The 17,516-nt window shown below is 40.3% G+C and overlaps 2 protein-coding genes across 7 annotated transcripts in view; one reads left to right on the top strand and one right to left on the bottom strand.

The window, feature by feature from the left end:
• FAM162A (family with sequence similarity 162 member A) overlaps window positions 1-12,020 on the bottom strand; it is a 28,006-nt gene extending 15,986 nt beyond the window's left edge. Inside the window, exon 1 of one of the 2 annotated variants that reach the window (XM_064597718.1) lies at window positions 11,862-12,020. Coding sequence is in view for 1 of the 2 variants with exons in the window: in XM_045902980.3 (XP_045758936.1) it covers window positions 11,862-11,895 (34 nt within the window). In the remaining variant the exon portion in view is untranslated. The remainder of the gene's footprint in view (window positions 1-11,861) is intronic. The other variant, XM_045902980.3, reaches the window with a different exon arrangement.
• Window positions 12,021-12,919: 899 nt separating this feature from the next.
• MIX23 (mitochondrial matrix import factor 23) overlaps window positions 12,920-17,516 on the top strand; it is a 37,687-nt gene continuing 33,090 nt past the window's right edge. For 3 of the 5 annotated variants that reach the window (XR_008505008.2, XR_008505009.2, XM_045902978.3), the window contains exon 1: window positions 12,929-13,077. Coding sequence is in view for 2 of the 5 variants with exons in the window: in XM_045902977.2 (XP_045758933.1) it covers window positions 13,027-13,077 (51 nt within the window). In the remaining 3 variants the exon portion in view is untranslated. Of the gene's footprint in view, window positions 13,078-17,516 lie in introns of all 5 variants that reach the window. The other 2 variants (XM_045902977.2, XM_045902979.3) reach the window with 2 other exon arrangements.

Raw genomic sequence — 17,516 nt, 5'->3', positions numbered from 1 at the left:
GTAGGGTGAGTTCTCTTTGAGAATGCCACTTTTGAAGGAAGTGAGGGAGCTAGCTACGCAGATATCTGTTGGCAGGATATTCCAAACAGAAACAACTGTTACATGCAAAGGCCCTACAGTGGTTCTAGGAACCACAAAGAGGAGGCCAGTGTGGCTGGAACAGAGTAAGGGGAGTAAGATCTGAAGTCATAGAAGTGTCTGGGGTGGAGGTGAAATTAGGGACTTGAAGGCATGAGAGGTTTACCTAGATCAGAAAATATCTCCCAACATTTTTCTTACTACAACCTCATACTGGATGCCAATCATTTTTACCTCCCTGAAGTATAAATGTTAATTAAAACATGCAAATATGATCATATTGTTTTTACATTAGATTAGATTGTTTTACATTAGAAATAACAAATGTAAAAAATTTTAAAAAACTGAAATCACTAAAGAAAATTGTTAAATACTTGTGATTTCAGTTATTTTGCAGTTACAAAAAAAAAGCATATAAAAGTTTTAGTATCATTAAGACTTCCTCTTCTGTCTCAAAGAGATAACATATATTGCCCTCCAGACATCCAAGCCAGAAATTTTCCATCCTCTGGTGAATCACAATTAAAAACAAACAAACAAACCAAAAGAAAAACAGCCCTTTAACCCTTTGGCTGCACTTGCAGCTTGCCCCTGGCTGACCAGTTCTGGATCCCCCAGGCCCTAGCAGGAAGTCAAGATGAATCCTCACTGCTGCCTCTACAGATGTGACTGATGAATAGCTGGTTAACCTAGAGCAGAGGTTCTCAAACTTTAGTGTGCATCAGAATCACCCAGAGGACTTTTTTTTTTTTACCATTTTGAATATAAATTTTTTTTATTTTATGATGTTATGTTAATCACCATTCATTACATCATTATATCATTAGTTTTTGATGTAGTGTTCCATGATTCATTGTTTGCGTATAACACCTAGTGCTCCATTCAATACGTGCCCTCTTTAATACCCATCACCAGGCTAACCCATCCCCCCACCCCTCTAGAACCCCCAGTTTGTTTCTCAGAGTCCATAGTCTCTCATGGTTAGTCTCCCCCTCCGATTTCCCCCCCTTCATTTTTCCCTTCCTACTATCTTTTTTTTTTTAATAGATTACTGGAACCCAGTTCCAGAGTTTTTGATTCAGTGAGTATGGGTGGAGCCTGAGAATTCTCCTTTCTAACAATTTCCCAGGTGATGCTGTTACTGTTGTTCTGGGGGCTCACAATTTGAAAACCAGTACCTTAGAGGTTTTACTAGAAGCTGGAGGCTGTAGTAGGTCAGATGGGATGAGGCTGGTTCAAGTACTGGCTTTTGCCTTGTTGTCCCTTCCTTTCCATAAAAAGCCTTTCCAACCTCATGAGGGACAGTGCAGAGAGGAGGAGATGCCTTTTTTTCTCAGAATCTTTCAAGACACTCCTGGAGAGAATCATCAATGATGTGAGCTGAGACATGATAAATGAAGGTTCAATGAATGCTGTGGGAGAAAGAGGTTTTTAGATGAACTAATTTAGTTCATCAGTTGAACTAAAGATCAGTTGCCAAGTGTGTTGTAAGTATGTTGCTAACTATGAAGGCGCTAATGATTTGCTTAAAAATAAAATCATGGCATTTGTCAAAACCCATAAAACTGTCCATCACAAAGACCTTTAATATATGCAAATTTTAAAATATCAAGCAGGATGTTGGGAGAATCCAGAATGGAATGCAGACTGTGACAAATGTATCAAACTGTATTAGAAATGTGTAACATGACCTAACCTCACAACCTTCAAGGTGGGGAAAAAGCTGACCTAAGTAACTTTGGAAAACATCATTTTGACTGGAAACTGTAAGACTAAAGACAGAAAGAATTATACATAAACACTGTACTCTAGTTGGCAAATTTGTTTCTTATAGAAGCATGGGTTAACAATCCTGAAACTACAAGTAGGCTAGGACTGAACAAATAAGTAAATAAGTGATAGATAATGAGAGCCCAGAGAAAGAAGTTCCAAAAGCAAGGATAGAAGGCTAGAATGAATGTGGTGCTGGATCAGTCAGAGAATTCAGTATAAACTCCTTTAGCTTTACATAGCTGTTTATTAATGTATATAAATAAACATTTATTTGTTATGTTATTTGTACGTATGTACGTATATGGGGAGATGATAAACATAAGATATAGACATAATCCTAAGTATGTGTGTACACATGGGTTAGTATACATACATGTATTTCCTAGCTCTACCTAGCGGAAGGACCTGGAATCAGTGACACTTCAGTAGGAACAAGCACACTCAGTGCCTAGATCTTGATTTCCAAATACCATTATCTAATAAAAGGAACTAGGGCTCCTTGGAGAAAAATGGCTGATTCTAGGCTGAAGCAGAGAGAATACAAGATGAGTCTAGAATACCCTGTAGGGCCAGAAAGGAAGTATTCAAAAAACACAAGGATGTTTTCGGATAGGGGCATGCAAAGGGACATAGGAGCTGATCTGATACAGCCTAATCTGGAATAATTTGAGCAACAAAATAACACAGTAATAGATTATAACTTAAGGTTATAATCCATATTGATATAAATGATAACTGAATATATAAATGAGGGAGAAGGGACAAATCTCCCCGTTTGGGAAAAATCCCAAATACATGCAGATACTCTTCCCTCCTGGATTCCTTTCCCCTTGTGGGAAAGTGTGAGTTGGACTTAGCGACTTGTTTCCAAAGAACAGAGTATGGGAAGAGAAAAACAGTAACTTTACAAGGAAGAAACAAACTGACCAAGGTTAAAATCACCAGTCATACATCATGTGGATATCGTGTACTGAAAGAAGGACACTTGACCTCTGTGCTAGTTGTTCTGTCCTCAAACCCATAACTCTAGTCTCATCATGAGAAAGCATCAAACAAACCCAAACTTAGAGACATTCTACAAAATATCTGACTCGTATTCTTCAAAACTATCAAGATTTTGAAAATCAAAGGATGTGAAACTGTCACAGATCAGAAGAGCTAAAGAGACATGACAACTAAATGGGATGTGGCATCCTGGAACAGAAAATGGGACATCAGTAGAATAACTGGTGAGACCCAAATAAAGTCTGTCCTTTAGCTGACAGTAATATACCAATGTTAATTTTTTAGTTCTGACAAATATACTATAGTTATACAAGATGTTAACATTAGGGGCAAACGGGTGAGAGGTACACAGAACTCTTGTACTATCTTTGCAATTTTTCTGTAAATTAAAATTATTCCAAAATAAAAATATTTTTTAAAATGAGTACTTGGATATTAATTATATCTTGCTTTTACTTTATACATGTTTTATAAATATTTTATAATTACTTGATATTTATTCTTTTTAAAATTAGCAATAATTTGATGTTATCTCTATAAAAATGTCATTCTCTCAGTTGCACTCCAATATGCTTTTGGAACGAAACAGAAAAAGAAAGGAATGAGGTATAGTAGGAAATGTGCCCAATTCAGGGTAGACAAAAATGACTAATGGGCATTGGTGGAAATGAGATGAGAAAATTATACATGTTGGTATGTATCTTATCACACCTTGCTATTCTCAAATGTGGCTGACATCGCCTGGGAGCATGTTAGAAATGCAGATTCCTGGCTCCCACCTCAGACCTACAGAATCTGAGTCTGCATTTTTATTTTTTTTTGAGAATCAGATCAATTCTAAGTCTCAGGAGGACAAAGCTAAAGGTACATAGGAGCTGATCTAATTATTTATCCTGACAATTGCAAAGCTCATACACCCTTTAATAAGATATCCAAATGATTCATATGAACATTAAATTTCGAGAAGCAAATAGATACTCACATTCATTCAACAGTTGATGAGTACTTACTATGTGCCAGACACATGGAAACCAATACCACATATTCTGAAGTCTAGAACAGTACTATTTACTCAGCCTCAGCTGGGAGCTTCATAGAAATACAAATTCTCGACCCCACCCCAAACCTGGAGTGTGGCCTAGAAAAATGTTTTAATGAGCCCTCTAAGTGATGCTTATGCGTACTAAAGTTTAAGAAGGAGTGTTCTAGAAAAGTGAATTTCAAATTTTGCATATAAGAATCACCAAAGTAGCTTTAAAAAATGCACAAGGCCATCCAATTAAATCCCAGTGTCTGGGAGCAGGACTCTGGCACAAATATTTTTTAAAATTCTCTAAGTGATTCTAATGTGCTGCCATGTTTGAGAATCAACACGATCAGCTAGAGTCCCTGTTGGAGCACAGGTTACCTGGATGACCAGGGTACCTCCAGAGCTTAATACTGGTCTCTGGCAGAGTTCAAAATCCCTCTTTTCAGCAACTAATTTACTGAAAAGAAGCTCTGCTTTATTTCTAACTTCTGCATATCAATAACATATAACTCATTACATCGAAAGTTTGGAATCTCTGTAGAGTTGTATGCGCAACTTTCAGATTTTACGAGAGTATGCAGACTCATACACTACTCAGTACTTAATGACATGCACTGTGAATTGTTCTACAGTTGCCTGACCTCCTCTTCCCCTTTGGAAAAGGCTGTATTTCACATCCCTCCTCCATCCTCCACAGCAGCTGACTAAACCCTCACGGGTAAAAGACCACTGTCTGATTAGCTCACAGTGAATGACCAGAGCCCACCAGGCTGATCCTACTGCACTGCTATAAGACTGTTTGCCCAACCACCTTCTCTTTTCCTACTGTTAAAGAAGGCTGGGAGCCACCATGACCCTGGCTGGGAGAAGCAGCTTGTTTTTGGGGAACAATGTTCCCTTTCCATGTCATATGGAAAGATTTTTTAATCTAAATACTTAGCCAGTTCTCATGTTAGCCCACAAATGCCTATTTAATCCTCCTAGAATTCAAATAGGATATTGCTAGTCCTAAAAGGTTTGCTGGATAGGAAAGGGCAAGTCTGAGGAAGGAACATTCAAAGTTTGTTTTGAGAATCAAATCAATTTTAAGTCTCAGGAGGACAAAACTAAATGTATGCTTATCCTGACAACTGCAAAGCTCATACACATACACCCTTTAATCGATACTATATTTTATATCATTATGATGAAATTGTCTGTCAAATGTTTGTAGCTGCTCAGTAGACCTAGAAGGAAGAATGACTAAGTTAGGGTAATTATCTCGCTTAGAGAAGTGAGAGATTTTATTCCTACTCAGAACTCATTTAAATTAGAGAAACCACACTATAAGCAAAGCTGGGCTACTCTAAAGGCCAGCCACTAGAAAACAAACGAATGAACCTGAGATATTAATTTACTCTGAGTTTTTCCAATGATCAGCTTTGATTTCTCCTATCTGCAATTATTCTGAAAAGGATGGAATATTTTGGCTTCACACTGTGATTTGCCCAGCTCTTGTTTGCAACAGAGATTTCCAAATCTGCCTGCCAGGCTCCCAAGGCTCAGAAACCTAACTGCCTTCTTAATGAGGTCCATGCTGATGTTCTAGGGCTTGGAATAAGTTAAGACACTGGCCTAACTCACTCTGGCTCTGGGTACTGTGCCTATCCATGCTTCCCCCACAGTGAAAGTCCTTTTGTCTGCCTAACTCCCAAAAGGATTTGGCAAACAGAGCAGTTTTAAGTAGGAAAAAAACAGTAACAAGGGTGATTTCATAAAGTAAATCTGAGTGCAGAATGCAGGACGGGCCAGGGCGAGGGACGAGTAGGGGTAAAGGGAGCAGGAGTTGCAAGACATAAATATGGAAGCCTCCTTTTAGGTGGTGTCACAACGCTGTGGTTCAAGTGGGTTCCTTAAAGGAAATACGACAGCTATAGGTCCTAATGGAGCGAATCTAACAGATGTGAAAAATACTAGGGGAAGAAAAATGGCAAGAATGACATTATGAACTTTTGTGGGCTGGCTAGAACCCTAATCACCATTTGTAACATTGCTTCTATGGGAAAAAATTTTAGAGTTCAAAAAAATAGATTTATAAATAGACCTTTGGTACCTGGCCAGTTTTTTAAGTGCGGAGGAAACTCTGGAAAAAGTCTTGCAATTCTATGTATCTGGTGGCCACACTTAAGTGAGATGGGCCATTTCTTGGTGATTTTTTTCCCCCTCCCATCAACACTCCAGCCCATTCCCAATAGTGGTTATTTGAAACTCTCTTGGCCTTAGCTGTTGACCTAAATCTGCTTTTTGACAGAAACTGATTCCCTACTTTTCCTGTTTTCTCATCCTTCCCTGCAGCCTTGTAAGAACACTAGGCCTTCCTGCACTCTAAACTAGTGAACTGTTCCGTGATCCCTCTTACTGAGGGATGTTGTACCAAACTTAGCTCACCACTTCCCTCAGCCCCTTTCCTGCCAAATGTCTCCCTGCTCTTTAAAAAAATAAACTTTAAATTATACAAGTAACACTTGCTCATTACAGAAAATTCAGAAGCTTAGAAAAAAGTGTGAAGAAAAATAAACACACCTATAATCACATCATCCAGGGATAAATAACAACTTAGTGTATCTTTCCCAGACTTTTTCCTATGCTTATATATAACATACACATTTTTAATAATTGAGTAATACTACATCTTGCTTATGTCCAAATACTTTTCCAAGATATTAATTAAAAAATACTTTTGATGGCTATACAACATCTAACATATGGATATAACCTGAATTCGATCATTCCCTTAACTGGATGTTTCCAAATTTCACTATTACAAATGAACAGTTTTCTACATAAATCTTTGATGGCATTTCTGATTATTTTCTTATATAGAATCCTGGTAGTGCAGGGTTAAAAAATATGAACCTTTTTAAGAATAGAACAATTGTTTTCTAGAAAGGCAGAACCGATTTACACTTCTACCTGTAGATGATGAGAGTTCTTGTCTCATTATACCACAGTGACACTGAGGGTACACTATCTTTGACAAAACAATCACTTGTTCTCAACAGTTCCTATAAAATACTAATCTCCTTCCTTTCGTAGTTCAAATGACTGAATAAGTGGCATGTATTTAACTTGCTCCCTTGGCCTCACTACCCACACATTTTTCTATAATGTTCCTTCCCCCACTCATTTTACTAAAATTGCTCTAACATTAGTGATCTCTTTCTAGTCCCATGACTATGTTTTTTAGACTCTCATCATTAGCTCATTTGATTCTACTCTTCCGATCTTTGAAGCCATTTGACTCTACTGATCTCAGCCTTTGGCAAGGCCTCTGTCTCTCCTAACGTTATACTGCCACATTCTCTCCCTTCATGTCTGACCTCTATGATCTACATCTTTTTTTTTTTTAAAGATTTTTATTTATTTATTGAGAGAGAGAGAGAGAATGATAGAGAGCATGAGAGGGAGGAGGGTCAGAGGGAGAAGCAGACTCCCTGCTGAGCAGGGAGCCCGATGCGGGACTCCATGATCATGACCTGAGCTGAAGGCAGTCACTTAACCAACTGAGCCACCCAGGCACCCCTATGATCTACATCTTTAATGTCCTCTTTGCCACTTCCTATTACTTACACTATGTCAGGCCTGCAAGATTCAGTCTTTGCCTCTATCCCACATTCATCTGCCTCAGGGAGGACTCCCCTTTGTCCCCTGGTCTTTGACTGAGAGGTCCCACATTCGCCTATAACTCAATGCCACCGACCACTCAATAATGCGTGGACCCCCTCTGCCACAGCAGTATCCCTTTTTTTTTTTAAAGATTTTATTTATTTATTTGACAGAGAAAGACACAGCGAGAGAGGGAACACAAACCGGGTGTGGGAGAGGGAGAAGCAGACTCCCTGCCGAGCAGGGAGCCCGATGCGGGACTCGATCCAGGGACTCCAGGATCATGACCTGAGCCGAAGGCAGTCGCTTAACCAACTGGGCCACCCAGGCGCCCAGCAGTATCCCTTCTTACCTTTCTTATTTCAGACAACAGGGCAACACTCCTTCAGCCCTCCACCTCAAAAACTTCAGTCTTCCTTTAATCGCCCTAGGTCTCATGGAGCCACACCGATTTCTTCAAAAACACTTCCTAGATATATTCTTTTTTTGGCATTGCCATCATCACCTCACACATGGATTTCTGTAATATCTTCACAGGTCGTAGCTATTCGTGTTGTAGGTAGCAACCATGTTAATTTTCCAAAAATGCTTCTTTAATGACTTCTGCTGGAAGGCTTCCTTTTTGCCCAAATTCAAGTGGTCCAAAACCCTCAAAAGGCCACACCGTATCTATTACTTCCTGACTGAAATCCAAGGTAATCTTCCTCCTTCCACATCCTCTCCAGACCCATTACTGCCCCTACTTTTGCTCCTGTCTCTCTCCCAGACCTTCTGTTGCAACGAAGCCTTCAGTAATTTGATTCCTTTGTTAAAGCCAGTGGTATGTTGGGTCTTGGGAGGAGATCAGTGAGGAAAAGCCCTGATTTGTAGTGTTTTTCAATAACCCTCAGCGTGGCAGATTTTAAGCTACCAATGTAACGTAACTAATTGGGAAAAGATGTGCACAAAGCCAATAGGAACTGGCTCCATAGCACCACGGCAGCACTTAAAGTCTGTTCTGCAATCCAGAACTTAATATATACTGTCTTGCATAAGCTCTCCAGATGTATTATATAGGTATATTCGTTCACTGCAACAAACTCCAGCCCTAGGGAAAGTGGGAGTCCACACACTTCAGAGCTTTCATCCTGTACAGGGCACACAGTGTGTGCTCAATAAAGACCTGCTGACAAGCCCTGGAGGGAGTGATAAGCAAAGCCAAGGAGCAGGAAAAATGGGCATGTACTCATTTAGGGTTGGTTAGCAAAAACAAACAGAAATGACAATGAAGGAGCAGAACGTAGGGGAAAGAAAATCAGAATGGGAGCCAGGAGATATTGGTTATGTCCCAGCTTTGTACGTAGGACTCTTCTGAGGTCAAGTCAATTCCCCTCTGAGGCCTTAAGTTTCCTCATCTATAAAATTAGGGGGCTAGACTACATGACTTCTACCTTATCTCTTGATTCTAATGCTGTGGAATGTCAGTTAAACTGACAAGGATGCTGTCCATGGTCCACTGTATTGGTATAATATAATAATAAAATCATTTTAAAATCTGTTGGTAAGTCAGCAAAGTTTAGGACAACAAAATTTTTCTGAAGGTGTGAAGAAACATTCTTGTAAAGCCATTCTATTCTTTTGACTTAATTACTCTGTAGAAAGTAATAACTGTTCCTGCTCGTGCTCACTCTCTCTCTCATAAATAAAATCTTTTTTAAGGTTTTTATTTTTTTGACAGAGAGTTAGAGAGCACAAGTAGGCAGAGCAGCAGGCAGAGGGAGAGGGAGAAGCAGGCTCTCTGCTGAGCAGGGAGCCCGATGCAGGGCTCCATCCCAGGACCCTGGGATCATGACCTGAGCTGAAGGCAGACGCTCAACTGACTGAGCCACCCAGATGCCCCATAAATAAAATCTTTAAAAAAATAATAATTATTCCAAAGGATATCTACTGCCTCTCTGTGAGCTGGACACTGATAAGTGCTAAGGATTTAGTAAAAATTCAGTCTTTACCCTCATGGAACTCACAGGAGTATGGGTCAGTAGCCATTTAGTTCCAAATCACTCTATCAGTGCCTTTTAACTTAAGGAGCACAGATTGCTCTAAGGAATGGATGCAAGCTATAGATCCTCTCTTCCCAAAACATAAAAATATGAATATAATTTCAGAGGTTCACAGGACCACTCATCTGTGGAGGGGTCCAAGAACCACAAGTTAACAACTTTGACCTATATCTCTAGCTACATCTGCAAAATGATAAATTTAAAACCTACATTCTGTTTGCTAAGAAAGTACAGCAAAGATTTCCAACAGAAATAATTCAAAAAAGGTCCATCGTTTAAAGGATTAAGCTTTGGCTATTTGAAATTTCACTCACCTAGAGTATCTTATTCCAAATAATATTCTGGATAAATGAAGCATGCCTAGATTAGGTTTCTATTTGAGCTGCGATTCCTTTGGTTAAGGTTGCCTGATAAATCAGTCTTCTTACTTGAAAATCCATTTGCACATAAATATGTGCTTCCATTTCACAAGTATATCTGCATTTCATGACTCTTCCATTTCACATCAAACTCAATTAACCATGACAAACACAGTACACACATATACTGAATAAGCATCTTGAATGAAACAAAGGGCACAAGTTCCTGAACTAGCAGGCACTCACTCATTTCCTGGCTCTAACATTTTATGGCTAAATGATCTTAAACAAGTCATTTAACCATCTGACCTATGTTTATTCACTTGTACATTGGAGAATGGATGATAAGACTTACCTAGGAAGGGTACTATAAGAAATCAATCAAGTAAAATAACATATGTCAAAGTATTAAGCTTTAAAATAGACACAAGTGGGTGAAAGGGCAAATTGCTTACAGTTGCTCACAAAACATCAAACATTCAAAGAAGGTCTTTGGAAAGAGTTCATCATGTAACATTCTTAGTGGATCTATCTGGAATAAAATAAATTGTTCTTAAAATGCTCAAGGAATTTTGTTTTGATTGAGTGGTCAATAGTGAGGTTCTTAAATATCAAAAGTCTGCAAAGAGGCTTTGGAATCTTTATAATGCATAAATATGTTTTCAAGGCAGGAAGATAAACTACTTAAAACCCTAGGGTCTTAGTTCCTATGTAGTCAAAGTCCCTTTCAGTCCGTCTATTTTAGCTTTTTCCAGAGCAATGATTCTTTCACTTACCTTGTAACAGCTAACAGGTCAAAAGGATGTACACAAAAGACTTTAGGTAAATTAGTCCAACAAAGCTGAACAAATCAATGAAATCAATCTTTTTTAGTGGAGGGAATGTTTATTTTAAAGGAAGTATATAATATTCTTCTGTTTGAGACATGTTTTCCAGTCCATTCTCCATTGGAACACAAAATAAGAATATAAAAGATAACTTTTTCTTACATTACTTCATTTACATTTGCAATGCACATTTACATTATTTCAACAGGCAAGTTTGGGGCGATTCTTCCTTTAAAATTTGAAATAAACAACTCTTTAATAATTTGCTACCAAGGAATAAAAGATCAGTCATTACACCTTATCAAAGCTCATAAAGGTGATCAAAAGTGATTTGCCCTGGTGACTAGAAAAAAGCCAAGCGGCAAACATTTTGATTTCTCAGCCCCTACTAAGCTCTGTTGGTTCCCCAAGAAGACGAAGACAAATGAAGTTTTGACTCCAAATACCCATTACACAAATGTCTACTAGAAAAATAAACTGCAGATTCTACGTAACACTTTCCTCCAAAAAATTCAAAGCACTTAACCGTAGAATTGTTTAAAAGAAATGTATCCCCCATTTTAGGAAAACAATTACTATTATTCTGTAAGCCCTTAAATCCCTTTCCTAATCAGACACTAAGTGGGTAGGAAACCCTAGACTAAAGGTTTTCTCTGAGAGCCGGGATAAACTCTTGAGATGGTGGGGGGCCGGGGAGACTCAAGACTCAAGGAGAGCTACGGACCGGAGAGGTTAGGGTGAAAAGCTGAATCAATCAGACAACGGGGAAGTTCTAGGGATGGCAGGTGCATTAAGAACTGAATTCAGAGGCCACTGGGGGTGGGGGTGGGTTGATAAGGATCGGGGAGCAAGGGCTCGTTAAGTTGGTGGGAGCTGGGTGGATGGAGGCCCAGGCGCGATGGTCACTCTGGGCCAACCCCCACCACCTGCTTAGCAGTTGCTCGCTCAGCCTTTGCTCTTTCCCATTATCGGGGTATGACTACGAGCCACTTAAGAGTGCGCGATGAAACCGAGCAACTACCAGATTTGGGGAAGCTGCAGGATTCCTCAATCTCCAGCAGCCAAGCTGGCTTCCCAACCTCCCCGACCCCGGCCCGCGTCTCACCCGCCGCCTGGCGCAGGCCGCGCAGGCTCCCCATGGCTGCCCACTCCGCAGACCCGACAGCGCCTCCCGGGCGGTGACAGCGCGGGAGCACTCAATGTTACCAAACGCCCGCGATAGGAAAGAGGCGGACGGCGCAGGCAGGCAGGACTAGGGCTACTTGAGGGCGGACCGAGCGGGTCGTGCGTGTTGCGCGGGGCGTGTGGGCGGGGCCTGCATGACGCGCGGAGCGTGTGGGACGTGCGTGACGTGCAGACTGTACGGGCGGTGAGCCCGGTTCAGCCCCGCACAATGCCTGGACGCGTCTTTAACAATGTGTTTGTGGGAGCTGGGTGTCACGGGCCTTTGCAGTCATTCCCTGCGCCTAAGAAAGTACCCTTTAAAATAGAAATGTGCTCCCTGTAGGACTTTTGTGAACTGTAGAACCCGAAATCACACTGCCTAGATAAACCAGTATTTCAGTACTGTTTTTCCAGCATTTCCAATGAATATATATATATATATCCCTCTACCAAAAACACACAACTGGGCTCCTAGTAACTGATCGACCCCACGTCTTACTGCCTTTGAGAGTATTTCTCAGCCTACCTGAGAAATTCACACCTATGCTTCCTATTTCTTTGATTTGCCTATTTTTATAAAACCAAACATTTTATTTCCACACCTGAACACCTTATTCAACCCTTACCCACACTGTCAGTAGTCTTCTTTTAAAAACGTTTCTTAGTAGTCCCAAATTCTTAACGAACAAAGGCCCCTCTGCTCAAGGGACGGGAGGTAAATAATGAAGTGGGAGGGTTAAGAAAAACCTCACTTGTACTCTAGATTTCCTACTCGAACGACAGGGTTGCTGCGACCAACAAACCGTCTCCCTTTGTGTAAAAGGAAAACAGAAAATGAGATTGGAGTAAAACGATCCCTTCAAATTCTAATATTCTCCGATCATCTAGGCCGGCCGTTCCAGGAAGCCGTGTTAAAGCGGTAGAAGCGAAAGGAAGGATAGCAGGTTTACAGGTTTGGGTGTATTTGAGGACCAGGGAAAAGACAAACCTTAGTTTAGTTTAGGTTCCTAGCTGATTGCCTTCGGAATAAATTTTGTTAGGCGGCGACGCGGACACCTTTGCTCCGTGGTGATTGGCTCGCGGCTGGGGCCTCGCGTTTGTCCAATATGGCGGCGCCCAGTGGCGGTGTGAACTGTGAGGAGTTCGCCGAGTTCCAGGTGATGGGGTTTTCCTCATGTGGCAGGAGCGTCCCTCCTTTTGTCCCCGTACCGTGTTCCCTGCTGTGGCCTGGGAGGGAGTGCGGACCAGTTGTGGAAGAAGCGGGCAGTTCAGGGCTCCTTTTTCCAGCCATTGGAGGTCATGGGGGCGCGGGCTTGGCCGTAGAGAGCGAGGCAGCTCCGTGGGGATCATGGTTTTCTCTGCGGTGCCCAGACCTTGAGTAACCGCCCGGGGAAACTCCGGGTGGTTCCGAGGTGGTAAAACCGAGCTTGGGCCGGATGGTAGGGATTGTAACAACCTTTTAAGCCACCCCCTGAACGCAATTCTTAGCTTCTGCGGTCCCCCTCCTACTTTAAGTTGAGCATTCGTAGGAGAGAGGAAAGTGAAGGAGAACTTATTTGCTTGATAAAACAAAACAATACAAAACTTAGTAAAAGTTTTACTATTTTGGTGGGGCAGAACGTTTGGAGCCTTGGAGGGGCGATTGATTTTAGTACCTGCTGTGGTGCTTCTGCCTACCTAACAATTAGAGGAAATGCAACATTTAAGAAAAAGGCCGTATCTTTTATATATTCAAATTCTAGAGGTCTAGGGCTAATACCAAGCTATAAATTAAAGAACAGGGGTCTGGATTCTAACTAAGTTGCTATGAGAGTTATCTGTTCCAATGTAGGCATAAACGTGCTGTCCAAAGACTTGAATTTAAAAAATCATGACCTTATAAATGTATGTTTAATCAAAGATAATGAAAAATAATTTCAAGTATCACTGACCTATCTGTAGGAAGTTTTGTGCTATGAGCCATTTTGTAGGGAGTGGTATTCTTGAAGGTAACCTCAACAGACTGAATTATTTGACAAATATTTGGCCAGAGAAATTTATGTGGGGTCTTTCCACCATTACTTGTACCCTCTTCACCCTTCAGCTGCTCCTCAGATGAGATCAGCACAACAGCAGCCGACTTCAAATGTGATCAAAGTGCCTGACAAATACAGATACTTTTAGAAGTCTTAAATAAGATGGAAAAAGACCATTAGAAAATAAAGTATGCAGAATATTTAAGTTAACAGGCCCGTTTATGGCCTTGGTCTTTCACATTAGTACTATGACTTGAGTTAATGAGCTCAGATAACTGAGCAGTGATAGCTTTAAGGTTTATTAGAATGAGCCCTGGTTAGGGAGTTAGATGATCTGGGTTCTAATACTACTTCTGCCTTTAACAGCTTTGGAAACTTGAGCTAATTGCTTAACACTTAGGAATAAACTTTTGAATCTGTAAAATAAGATTATGTTAGGTAACATTTAAAACTGCTTCCATCTCTATAATTATTTGAATCTCTAAAACTGAATTTTAAGATTTTATTTATTTGAGAGAGAGAGATTGTGCGCAAGTCGGGGGAGAAGCGGAGGGAGAGGGACAAACAGATTATGCGCTGAGCACGAGCTTTGGCCAGTGGGGGAGCTTGATCCCCCTACCCTGAGATCATGATCTGAGCCAAAATCAGGAGTCGGACACTTAACCAACTGAGCCATCCAGGCGCCCCTCTCAAACTAAATTTCAAAGGATCTCTGTTAAAATACCCAACAGTGCTTAAAAAACACTCGTATTTTTCTTTTGGAAGTCACATAAGATGTAAGGGGGGCAAAAGCTAAACCCTCTTTGCAGAACCATTCCATTCACAGAAAAATGTAAATAAAAAGATCATAAAATGAGTTTCATTAGTGAAATGGGGAAAGTTTTTAGATAGTTTTCCTAGGGCTTTTCCAAGTGTGTGGTTTATAATGGAGAATACCTTGGGTTAAAAGTCAGATTTGGTTTTCCACAGCTGCCTTGACATATCATTTAACCCCATTCTAAATTATAAGAACATTTGCTCCAACTATATCAGTCACATATGAACATAAGTGAAGGAGCTGTAAAACGTAAAAATTTAGTATAACATTTAGGTTTAGATGAATTGGGTAAAATTATAAGCTGTGGTTAACTGACATACTCACAGATTATCAATTAAAGTTAATATTTTTTAAAGCTATGAAACCATTACATTTTGTATGTAAGTACCCTAAATGTGAAAAGCAGTGCTCTGAATACTGTGGAAGAGAAACACGAAATCATGTACTTTTATTATAAAGATTTAGGTACTTTAGAATTTTATTGTGAAAATGTTCAAACACTATAGAAAAGTCGAAAGAATCTTACAATGAACACTTACGTATATCTAGATTCTGTAATCAGTGATTTGCTGTATTTACTGTATCACATATCCATCTCAATATAGTCATCAATTCACCTTTTTTTTTTAAGATTTTATTTATTTATTTGAAAGAGAGAGAACCCATGAGCAGGGGGTAGGAGAAGAGGGAAAAGCAGACTCCCCACTGAGCAGGGAGCCCGATGGGGGACTTAGTCCCAGGCCCCTGGGATCATGACCTGAGCCATAGGCAGAGGCTTAGCTGACTGAGCCACTGAGGCGCCCCTGCCTTTTTATCTTATTTATTTTATTTTATTATTATTTTTAAAGATTTTATTCATGAGAGACAGATAAAGGCAGAGGGAGAAGCAGGCTCCCCATGGAGCAGGGCGCCTGATGCGGGACTAGATCCTAGGACCCTAGGATCACAACCCAAGCCCAAGGCAGACGCTTAACCAACTGAGCCACCATGGGCCGCCCCCCTTTTTATTTTTTTGATGCATTTCAAAATAGGTTGCAAATCCATATTCACTCCTGAACATGTCACTATTCATATCATTAACTATAATTGAATATTTGTTCACTTTCATTCTGTAAAATTTGTATGCGGTGAAATGCACTAATCTTAAGCATACCATTCTTTTGACATTTACCTATACCTGCAGTACAAACCTCTACCAACATAGAGAATAATACTGCCACCTCCAAAAGTTTCTCATGCCCCTTCCCAGTCAGTGCCTGCCCATATATCCTTCCTCCTCCCCTCTTACAACTACTGTCCTGATTTTTTTCCAAGTAGGTGCATGTTTTAAAGCTTAAGAATTTTGAAAGTATTTTAAGTTTTTGCAATTCTTATTTTTCCATTGTAAAAGTTGGACTTAACACTCCTGGAAAATATACTGTTTCTAAAATGAAATAAAATCCAGAAAAGAATGTTTAAAATAGAGTGTCTAGGATTCCATTTGAACAACTCATTTAGCAAGAATTTATTGGATATTGTATTAGTCTGCTAGGGCTGCCATAACAAATTCCACAGAGTGGGTGGTTTAAACAACAAATTCATTTTTTCACAGTTCCAGAGGCTCAAAGTACAAGAGCAAAGTCCAGTCAGAGTTGGTTTCTGGTTCACCATCTCTTTCTGGCTTGCATGTTGCAGCCTCATTCCTGTGTTCTCATATGGTCTCTTTGTGCCCAGGGTGTGGGAGAGAGATGTCTGGTGTCTCTTCCTCTTATGAGGACACCAGTTCTGTAGGATTAGGGCTCCAACCTTATGACCTCATTTAACCTTAATTACCTCCCTATAGGCTCTATCTCCAAATACAGTCCTGTTGGGGGTTAGGGCTTCAGTATATGAATTTGCTGTTGGGGGGACACAGTTCAGTTCATAACAGATACTTGTTAGGTACCAGGCACTTGGGGAAACTTAGTGGACAGAATATAAAATAAGGAACGTAATGCAGGCAAGGATACAAAACATGTAGAAGATATTGAGAATATGAATAAAATGCTATAACAGGTGAGAGAGAAATAAATCAAGAGGTGGTAATTAAGTTGGGCTTTAGGTGGGCAGGACCAGGGGAATTCTAGGTAGAAGGAACAGTATGTAGGCAGAACATTTTATGTATTTGGGGGAAAGAGCCAATCAGTATTGCTGGGATTCGGGATTTGCACAGGGACAAATTGGGATTACACAAAAGATTGGAACCAGATTATGAAAGGCCTTGAATGCCAAGTGAGATTAGGGAGTCATTTCTGTCAGGAACATTCATCAGTACTGCCACAGTCTTTGTTCATCCCCTATGAACGTGTTTGCAATTAGCTTCACAATATCCCTCCTTATCTTCAGTCACTGCTTCCTCCAATATATCCCCCTTCAATTTAATCTCTATAATACTATGGCTTCATATTGTTATCTTCTGAATTTTAGAATCTGAACCATGCATCTAATTTGAGGCTTCTGTGACTAGGTCTAAACTACTTAACATGTCATACAAGACCTTTTAAAACCCAGTTCCAAAGTCTTCTCCTTAGTTATATCTCTTACTCTCCCTTACTCATGTTTCCCTCTCCTCAACCACTGCCACCTCCAACACGCATTTGAACTCTTCTGTCCAGCCACGTAGGCTTACTTTTCCCTGAACACATCAAGCTCTTTATCATTTATGTGTTGTTTTTTTTCCACTGTTGCCACCCTGAATTCCCTTCTTCCTGACCCTATCTCCGACCCATTTCATGTATCACTTGAA

The sequence above is a fragment of the Mirounga angustirostris genome, unplaced genomic scaffold, assembly GCF_029215605.1.
Source record: "Mirounga angustirostris isolate CCGP_5_RB_7025 unplaced genomic scaffold, mMirAng1.0.hap1 SCAF_1, whole genome shotgun sequence".
Taxonomy (NCBI): Eukaryota; Metazoa; Chordata; class Mammalia; order Carnivora; family Phocidae; genus Mirounga; species Mirounga angustirostris.
This window is presented reverse-complemented; position numbering and strand designations above follow the sequence as displayed.